General features: G+C 38.6%; 1 protein-coding gene across 1 annotated transcript; it reads left to right on the top strand.

Annotated features, from left to right (window-relative positions):
- The first annotated feature begins 3416 nt into the window (after positions 1 to 3416).
- On the top strand, positions 3417 to 4145 carry LOC119544591 (60S ribosomal protein L7-like). Its single transcript, XM_037850047.1, has one exon. The coding sequence runs from the start codon at positions 3417 to 3419 to the stop codon at positions 4143 to 4145; it is 729 nt and encodes a 242-aa protein (XP_037705975.1).
- Positions 4146 to 10339: the final 6194 nt, after the last annotated feature.

Raw genomic sequence — 10339 nt, 5'->3', positions numbered from 1 at the left:
GGATAATGTGGCATGCTAATAGTTTCTTCTGAGTTGGGCAGCCATACCCACTTGGTCACTGGTGTTCCTGAACAGCAGTAGGTATCCTTGGGGGCCTGCTACTATAAAACTCACAGCAGAAAAGAACAGAGATGAGTGCATTAGAATTAATAGCTAGATGCTATTAGGGAATATGGAAGTACAGGGAAGTGATTTACTTCGGGAAATATTTAACTTGAGGAGCCATTGGATATCAAGATAGTGAGCAGTTGCATATATGGATCTGGAGTTCAAGAAAGATATTGGACTGGAAGTGTATAATTGAGAGTCATATGCTCATAGATAAATGATAGGTGAAGATGGATACGGATAAAAATGCTCTGGGACAATGAACATAAGAGGGAAAGAGGGTTATATATGGAACCCTGGAGAACACAGGCATTCAAGGAGCAGGTGGAAGAAGATGATTACAAAAAGACGATGGAGGGGAGTGAATCCCCCTGACAATGTGGAATAAAACTCCTGAGGAGGAATCTAGACCTGGCATCATGGGATGGAGAACGTCTTCTTGACCTAAAGGGGGATGTGAAAGGAAATGAAATAAGCTTCAGTGGCAGAGAGATTCCAAAAGGAGCCAAGAGGTCACTCTGGTGGGCACTCTTACGCACAATATAGACAACCCTTTTTAGGTTCTGATGAATTGGAATAGCTAGCAGTAAATACCTGAAACTATCAAACTACAACCAAGAACCCTTGAATCTTGAAGATGATTGTATAAAAATGTAGCTTATGAGGGGTGACAATGTGATTGGGAAAGCCATATGGACCACACTCCCCTTTGTCCAGCATATGGATGGATGAGTAGAAAAATGGGGGCAAAAAAAAAAAGGCTCCCAGTATTCTTTTTTACTTTAATTGTTCTTTTTCACTTTAATTTTTATTCTTATTTTTGGTGTGTGATAATGAAAATGTTCAAAAATTAATTTTGGTGATGAACGCATAACTATGTAATGGTACTGTGAACAATTGAATGTACGCTTTGTATGACTGCTTGGTATGTGAATATATCTCAATAAAATTGAATTAAAAAAAAAGGCAATGGAGAATGGTAGGTAGGAAAAAAGCCAAGAGATAGTGGTATATGTAAGCTACTGATTCCAGATGAAGAAAGTTGCTAAACAAAGCTACTCAACATTGTAAGGCCATTTTAGACTATACTGTCTGCATCTAATTTGGACAAATTACCTTAATAAACTAGTTCGAAGAGCGTCTCAGTGACTCATTTGGGATGAGTAACACAGGCAAAGATACTCAGGTAGCAGACCTTCTGAGCTCAGTTAAAATCAACGATTTTATCGTACACATTTGCAAGGTGTGGGGGTGGGGTGGAGAAAATGCATAAATTAGGATGACACCTAAATTAGGAAGCCCAGAGTTTGAAGGATACTTTAATTTTCTGGCCTCTACTTGGACCCTGGAACTTATGACAATATCTGAGTGTGGTAATGGGCAGCATTAACTTTAGGAAAAATCCAAAGGTCAAAGTCCCTACATCTTATTCATGGTTATTTGTGATTTAGGAAGGTTTAAAGCATTCATAGGTAAACCATCAGTTAATTGAAAAGCCATGCTATCCAGAATATCCAGTTTCTTAATAAAACCAGTTTTTAAGGTATATTGTTTCAATTCATAAATTATTTGTGACAATGGGTTGGGCTCTATTTAAAGTAAGAACATTAAATAAAAGAAATATATACAGGGTAAATAGATCATCACACAAAAACTTGAAGCTAAGACCTAAAAGAATAACAAAGTTCGTGTCCAGATATACCTACGTATATAAGATATACACATTAGTATATGTAGACACCACACACACACACGCACACACATATGCACACACATAATTTTTTCTCTAATTTATTGATCTCATAGGGTTTTAGGTTTAAATGAGAAAATACATGTAAAGTATTTAGAACAGTGACTAGACATACTAAGTTCAGTGAGTGTTTATTACTACTACTGCTTTTCCAGTGAATACAGAGATAGAGAAAGTATGCATACAGGTAGAATCTTTCTCTACCTATACTTCCAACAGATGACTTGAGAATAGAAGCAATAGCTGTTAAACTTTTCTAGCTCATTAGAGAAGCTGATGAAAACTATGACCTCTCCTTGGAAAAATTACATCTACACACAAAAAATTGCACACAACTTGGGAGAAGTTAGTGGATCTTCTGAAACTCTTTTAGCACAAACCCTAGAGTTTCCAGGGTGTTTGGACAGAGACATGTTGACTGGAGCCAGTGAATGACACTGTCAGTCAGTCAGCTGCAGATACTGTGTAATCAGTGTGTGCAGAACACTATACTAAACGTAGAGTTAGGGCACATACACATCTAAAAGAGACTTTAAAACAGCCAACACTCACTGAATAACAATGTGTACCAAGGTCTATGATGAATATTACAGAAAATTCAAAGATCTGTAAGACAAGGGACTAGCTGTCAGTGTCTCAGAGTCTTGTGGTGGGGAAGTACTAGACTAGAGTTATGTTCAAAATCCAGAGGCTCAAAGCAGGGAGCCAGGCTGGCTGGAAGTGGAGACTGGCTAAGCTCTTTGCTGTAACGTTGATGGTGAATTAAAATGCATTTACTGAGGCGCTGCAGTCCACAAAAGCACCAGTGAGGCACCACTAAGGGACCTAGCAGTGTAGTGATGGCGAAGAAATTCACAAAATGTTTTGATGAGCTCAGATCTGACATAGGGTGGAAAGTCATTAGTCATTATGCCACTTCTGGATCAAAATTATGAACTCTCTGTAGAAAAACATTTGTATAAAGTACACAAGATTTTAATACATACCAGATTTGCAATAGGGTACAAGATATACTTTTTTTTTCCTTATCCCTATGTTTTCAGGTAAGAGACCAATTATGAGCAGAAAATGTGATGAGTGAAAAATCTGTATTATGCCTGTTAGAGAAGTATTATGCATTAAATTTTTAAAAAATGGAAATACATAACTATACATGGTACTGCGCTGAGTGATAAGACCATTACTCTGGCTGCGGCTCTAAAGTATTTCAATTAATTCTCAATACAATTTGTGGGAACTCCCTCTTTAATGTAAAGCTATATTTACTTTAAAAAAATTAAGCAGACAGAGTCTCTGCCTTGTGGGTATTCATTCATTCATTCATTCATTCATTCCATTCAGCAAACATCAACCGAGAGTGCTCTTTGCGAGGCATGGTCAAGGGCACGGGGAAGCAAGTGTGAACAACACAGTCGAGGTGCCTGTACTCATGGACCATGCAGTCTAAATAAATAACTCCTGACTGTGGTAAGTGCTGTGAAGGAAGAAACCTGGAGCAGAAAACAGCAGAGGGAAGATCTCATAAGACACAGTGGTCGCCTCTTTTCCGGCTGGAACCATGGAAGGTGCCGAAGAGAAGAAGAAGAAGGTGCCGGCTGTGCAGGAAACCCTCAAGAAAAAGCGAAGGAATTTTGCCCAACTGAAGACCAAGCGCTTGAGAAAGAAGTTTGCCCAAAAGATGCTTCGAAAAGCAAGGAGGAAGCTTATCTATGAAAAAGCCAAGCACTATCACAAGGAATATAGGCAAATGTACAGAACTGAGATTCAAACGGCTAGAATGGCAAGAAAAGCTGGCAACTTCTACGTACCTGCGGAACCCAAATTGGCATTTGTCATCAGGATCAGAGGTATCAATGGCGTGAGCCCAAAGGTCCGAAAAGTGTTGCAACTTCTTCGCCTTCGCCAAATCTTCAATGACACCTTTGTTAAGCTCAACAAGGCCTCAATTAACATGCTGAGGATTGTGGAGCCATATATTGCATGGGGGTACCCGAACCTGAAGTCAGTAAACGAACTAATCTATAAGCGTGGTTACGGCAAAATCAATAAGAAGCGGATTGCCTTGACAGATAACTCTTTGATTGCACGATCTCTTGGTAAATATGGCATCATCTGCATGGAAGACCTGATTCATGAGATATATACTGTTGGGAAATGCTTCAAAGAAGAAAACAACTTCCTGTGGCTCTTCAAATTATCTTCTCCCAGAGGAGGGATGAAGAAAAAAAGGATGAAGATCCTTTGTAGAAGGGGGAGATGCTGGCAACAGGGAAGACCAGATCAATAGTCTTATTAGAAGGATGAAGTAAGGTGTCTACTATGATTACTTTCATAATCTGGTCAGTTAATAAACAGTGATTGCTTTCAAATTAAAAAAAAAAAAAAAAGATACAGTGGGTCAAGGGAAGGTATCTTTGAGAGGGTGATATTTTGACAAAGACCTGAATTGTAAAGAGGGCGGTCTTGAAAAGGCAAGCAGGGGAAGAAAGAGGGAGGAGTGGAAATTTTGGATTCTTGACATCTGAATTCCTTTCCTATGTTTGTGGAGTCTTGGTGGGAGACAGGCCCATTTACTCACTTTCCGAGACTTCCTTGCAGTTAGGTTGTGGGCACATGACCCAGGCCTGGATAATCACGGTCACCTGCCCAAGAAGCAGAGCTGAGGAGAATTTGTTTCGGTGGCAGTGACTGGTAGCAATGCCCAGATTCTGGAGTGGTGGTGACTCCACGTGTCCACCTAACAATGTGGAGCTTTGCATCCAGAAGCAAAGGCGACAGGTCCCCTTTGAATTGGTTCTAGGTGTGATTTTGCCTGAAGTTCTGTTTGTCCAGCTTTGCTTTGTTTCTTCCTGTTCTCCAAATCTGATATTCCAGCCTTCCTGGAAATTCTATGAGCCACCTGATAAACTCCAATATATTTCTCTGAGACTGAAGAGAGTCATGGCCTGTTTCTGGTACTCCCATCTACGAATCCTGGTGGACAGGGGGATGTGATGATAAGGGGGAGTCCGGCAGTGTCACTCACGTTAAGGCTACAGGCATGAGCAAAGTGCTAAGGTGGAAGGGGGTGGGAGGAGGGCTTGGATGTTTGAGAAAATGAGAGAAGACCAAAGTGGCTGGGATTAGTGCAAAAGGTGGAAAGAGGATAAGATGAGTGTGACTGGCAAACAGAGCAGGCAGCTACCCCTAAGAGAAGCCAGAAACGTGCTGTGTCTATTCTTTTCTCAGCAAGACTCGACTGTCTCATGTATTCTGATCAGATGTGTCTTTACTGTTTGGCAGAAATTTGAGATGGGGCCAAAGGGTTCTGGTATGGTGCCATGCGCCAAACCTTGCTGTACTCAGAAGGCTGAGTCTTGGGCTTGCTGAGTCCCTAGAAATGACATTTCCCAGTCTCAATGCCTTCAGCCAGATGCCTTCTCTCTGCCTATTGTAATTCTAGCCTTGTTTCAAAGCCCTACTCAGAATTACTCCATGGTTAAGGCTTGCCTCGTTTCCCCAACCCAATGAGACCTCTTTCTCCTTTGGAGTACCAACATACTGTTTATGCATTTGTAACATTCAGTTTTGGTTATATGTTTTTGAGCGTTTGTCATATCCCCCATTAGACAGTGAACTCCCTGAGGGCAGGGTGGGGAGGTGGAATGATTATGTGCTTTGAACTAAAACAGATCTGGGTTTTTGTTTTGGTTCTGTCAATTGCAAGTTATATGATCTCATGCAAGTTGCATCACCTTTCTGAACCTTTCCTCATCTGTAAAATAAAGATAATAATGCCTCCTTTTCAGAGATATATGGAGGGTTATGTGCACTGTAAATTACCACATAGCACCCATCACACAGGAGGCACTCTGTAATTGCCAGTACCTTTGTTTCTTTTGTAGCATTTTGTTGAATTGAATGGAATCTTCTGCAGCTGAGAAAACAGTATAAAATGTTTGTCTTTTGTACTCACCTTAAAAGTGTTAATTAAAAATAATGTAGACTTTATCATCTTAGTTCTGAATTTTATCGTGAAAATTCCTTTTCTTAAAATCTCCTTTTTCTTAAAAACTCCCCTAAAGAGTTATTGTTATTCACTCAGTTCACTGCAGCAAAATAATTAATAAAGGGAAATCATCATTTCATCCTTCAAACACTCCAAAGTTAAATGATCTAGGATGTAATTAAAACACTGGGTCCAAAACCAGAAGATAGAATTTATTACCTTGAGAATGCAAAGGAAGACATGACTCAACTGCTGATTTTCTTAACCAAAATATTCCCTTATACAGTACTCCCTGACTTGAGTCTTTTTATTTTAAGAACTTGAAATTGTATATGCTCTATCTGATTGTGATTAACAGACCAAATACGTAATTCAGCCGTTAAGAATTTGAAGACTTAAAAAAATTACAAAAAACAAAAACAAAAACAAAACACACAACCTCCCAAACTTTTGCTTACAGATTTGCTTAAGCACCTTAATTTAGTGAGACAAGTTGATGATCTTTTAGAATCTTTTTCTTTCCTCCTTGTCCCCCAGTCGTTTAATGTATATTTCCTGTTCTCCATCTTTCTTTTATTTCTTTCCTCCGTTTCCTGGGATTTTGGTGTAATTTCTCTATTCATGTCTGGAACTGTGAGAGAAAGAAAGGTTGCATCATAAATGTGTGATGTCTTCCTTCAAACGGCAAATGAGACAAAGTGGCCAGGGCAGAGGATTCATTTTTCTTTCTTCCTGTAACTGCTTTCTGTCAACCAGCGAGCGGCCAGACAAGATATGTTTTAATTTATGTAAGGTGGTTGTTTAAAGACATTTTGAAAGCCTACAATCTTTTCCTTTTCTTTTCCTTTTTTTTTTTAAAACAATTCCCATATTCTTGGCACTGTAGTAGCAACAACAGGACTGAGAATATCTACATAGCCCTGCTCCAAGCCTTGAGTGAAAACATTGTAACTTCCCACGGAGGGCAGGGAAGGAGCTTTGGTTGCTTCTAAGCACAAATGTGGGAAATAACAACTACTGAAGAATATTCTTATAGGATAATCAGGCCCTTGTAGTCATTTCTTGACATGTTTGCGTTGGAATTCTAATCACTAAAAATAGTACAGATTCTAAGAGAAAAGATTATATGCCTGCGAAGACCACAGGCAAGACAACTGGAAACATTTATTGCAAAGGAAGCAAAACTATTGCAAAATGTATTTGTAGCATGTGAAAGGAATATAAAGGTGACTAATTGGGGTGTTCTCTTTGGGTTGGTCTTGCGATGCAACTGTTTTAGGAGGATTTAACCAAGTTGACTTTGAAAGCAGTTGGATCTCATATGGAGGGTTGATCTTGGCAAATAGGGAAGAATCAACATACAATCCTGTTCTTTGTTATAGGTTTTGTGCCCAAGAAGAAATCAAATGAAAAATTGATTTCAAGATTTCCAAGACCAACTCTAGTTGATGAGAGGAAATAAAACTGCTGACTCAACCAACAGACTAATTTAGGGGGCTAGAACAATTACTCTGTCCTTGTGTAATTGTAGATTTTAGGTGGTGTACATCAACAGCTAAGGGAGAGTGTGCCAGCATCAACAGATTCGAAGGTATTTCTTCACATACTTAAAACTCATTTAGGTTAATGTGTATTGTGCCAGGTTCTCATACACAAACTTCCCCCTAACACTTTAGTAGGTTGGCTACTTCAGTGCTGATGTGTGTGTGTGTTTAACGGTTAATGGAAAGGTAGTGGGTGGGGATAAGTCATTTGCTTTCAATTCAAAAGTCTGAGGTCCATTGCTTAATTAAGAACACAAGGTCTATTCTTTTTTAAAAATAATTATTACTATTTTAAATGGAATATTTTGCAAAACAATTGAAAATAGGACATTGTGACCCAAATTCCATTTTAAATCACATTTGATGTGTTTGTAGGCCTCTTATGAAGAAGCAAATGTCTTTCTCTATCTTCCTTCTTTCCTATTCAATTATCAAAACACTGGAACTAACCTAGAGAGATGACAAATGTAAATCATCTTGCACAGTGCTTGATGTGTGGTACACATTCCACAAATATGAGTTACCACCTTTTCCTTTCTCTGAACTTCCTTTAGACTTTTAATTTTAATCCAAACTATACAATTTAAGTGTTTAATTATTGTATAGCATTACTGGAAAAAATGCTAATTGGGTGTGTGCTCATCTTACTTCCTTATATTATTTTCCTATTGCTGTTTTAACAAATTACCACAAATTTTGTGGCTTAAAACAATGCAAATGTATTATCTTATAATTCTGTAGTTCAGAAATCTGAAATGGGTCCCACAGAGCTAAAATTGAGATGTTGGCAGGGCAGTATTCCTTTCTGGAGTCTCTAGGGGAGAATCTGATTCTTGCCTTTTCCAGATTCTAGAAGCTGTCCACATTTCTTGGCCTCTTCCTGTCTAAAAAGTCAGCAGTAGCTAGCTGAGTCTTCCTAACATTGCATCAGTCTGCCACTCTGATCTTCTGCCTCCTACTTCCACATTTAAGGACCCCTGTGATTTCACTGAGTCTGCGACCTTAATTCCCCTTTGCCATATAACCCAACATATTCAAAGACTCTGGGGACTAGGATCTGGGCATCTTTGGGAGGCCATTACTTTGCCTATCATACTCCTCAACCAGATTGTGAACTCCGCTGTGTATCTTAGATTTTTCTCTATGTTTCTCATAGCAACAAGTATTGGTCTATGTTTGTTTTTGTTTTGGGTTGGCTCTTGAGCTAGCAGGGTACAGGTTCTCAAAAGGTGATCTGAGGAGCTCTGGAGGTCTATAAGTGACTTCTAGGAAGTATGCAAGTTGCATTAAAATTCAAATCGAAAAATACATGGCTAAAAAAAAACTCAACAAGTAGTTCCTAATGGCTGTTCAAGCTTAGAAAAGAAAAGATAAGGAAAGAAATTTTAATGGTGTTGCACTGCAAAAACAATGGAGTAAGTCAAGAAAGAAGACCTGGGGCCTGGGAAACAGGGAAGGCAACATGGGACAGAGGAGAAGGGAGCTCCTTGGATGCAGCAGACTAGACATAACCAACCAGTCCAGAAGGAAGCTGAGAAATAGGAACTCCCAGAGGGGTGACTCTAAGAAGATTAAAATAAAACCACTAGATTACTTGGCATGTTGGAATGTGTCTTCTTTCAGAGAGTTTGGGGATTAACACAGAAAATCAAGCAAATGAAAATATGAGGCAATGATTGCCAGAAAAAACAAAACACTCATCCAGAAAGAAAAGGTACTTATGGCATACTATGTAGCTTATCTGTGAATAATATTAACAAAATGACACTAACATAAATACTGAATAAAGATTTAATGAAAATTATGTTATTAGCTACATAGGATGATGAAAACAGATGAGTAGAGGGGAAGAAGGAGGTGAGTACGAATCAAATTCTCATCTTCCATAGTTTAAAGTCAAATAAAATCTAAAATGGAAAAAAATCAAGAAGTAGCAGCCTAAGAATATTATTTAGAAATGAAGATGTCAATATGAAAAGAAACAGCTAAAAGATCAGATATCTCCGGTGGGGAGGTTTGAGGCAGGAGCCTTGTATTACTACTGTTTGTTTCAACTATGTAGGTATATTAATTTGGCAAAACTTAAAATTAAGGCAAAAAATTTAACCACATTCATTTGAAACATAAAAAAATTAAAATGAGGGATTATTTACAAAGGCAAAATCCCCAGAGTGTTGTGCTGTGTTTTTGACTTGGGGTTTTCTGCCTATGACAAGTGGTAGTCCACAAGTACTTTTATTCTAACCAAAGTGATTTTTTTGTTCTTTGGTTTTAAAAGTGAAAGCCTTCAGGATGATTTAGTTAATTAATAAACATATCTATCTGCAATGAGACAGGCCACGTAAAGGTCCCAGGACAGTGCATGTATAAAGCGATTGGGAAGGTATATACTAGGAGGGGCAGGGTGTTTCAGGAAGCTTGTAACAGACATGAAGATAGTGTTGATAAGGAAACAATCATACTCATGTTTCTGTCAGACTGAATTATTCCCAATTCCCCAAATGTGCTGTGTTTTCTCACCTATTGTTTTTTCATCTACATCTATGAACCAATCATAATTAGTTCCATCATTCGTCATGTTACCTTGGAAATAAAAAGATGCTGAGACCCTGTCTATGCTGATATTCTTACCCCTTTACCAATATTTGCATGGCCTGTCTATACTTGGTGGGATTTTTCATAATTCTCAAAATGACATATCCAGAGGAGATAATTTTGTGAATTAAGCTTGGGAAGACCCTGTCCCTCCTTCCTCCTATTTTCTTTTTTTTTCTATCTTCCAGTCTAATTGTGGTGACCACATGGTTTGACAATGACTTAAGGAGCAGTGAGACATTTAGAATTAGAACTGTCCCAGGAATCCCAGGAAACATGGTTATCCTAGGGTGTCGTTGTGTAGATTTTTTTTGTGGTGTTAAGTGCCAAGTTTGTTGGACAAGATTAGAGATT

The sequence above is a fragment of the Choloepus didactylus genome, chromosome 9 (genome assembly GCF_015220235.1).
Source record: "Choloepus didactylus isolate mChoDid1 chromosome 9, mChoDid1.pri, whole genome shotgun sequence".
Classification (NCBI taxonomy): Eukaryota; Metazoa; Chordata; class Mammalia; order Pilosa; family Megalonychidae; genus Choloepus; species Choloepus didactylus.
Note: the sequence above shows the minus strand (reverse complement) of the source record. Positions and strands in the feature narration are given on the sequence as shown.

What these genes read in the sequence shown, in the direction of transcription:
- LOC119544591 (XM_037850047.1), top strand. Translation starts at nt 3,417, where the DNA reads ATGGAAGGTGCCGAAGAGAAGAAGAAGAAGGTGCCGGCTGTGCAGGAA.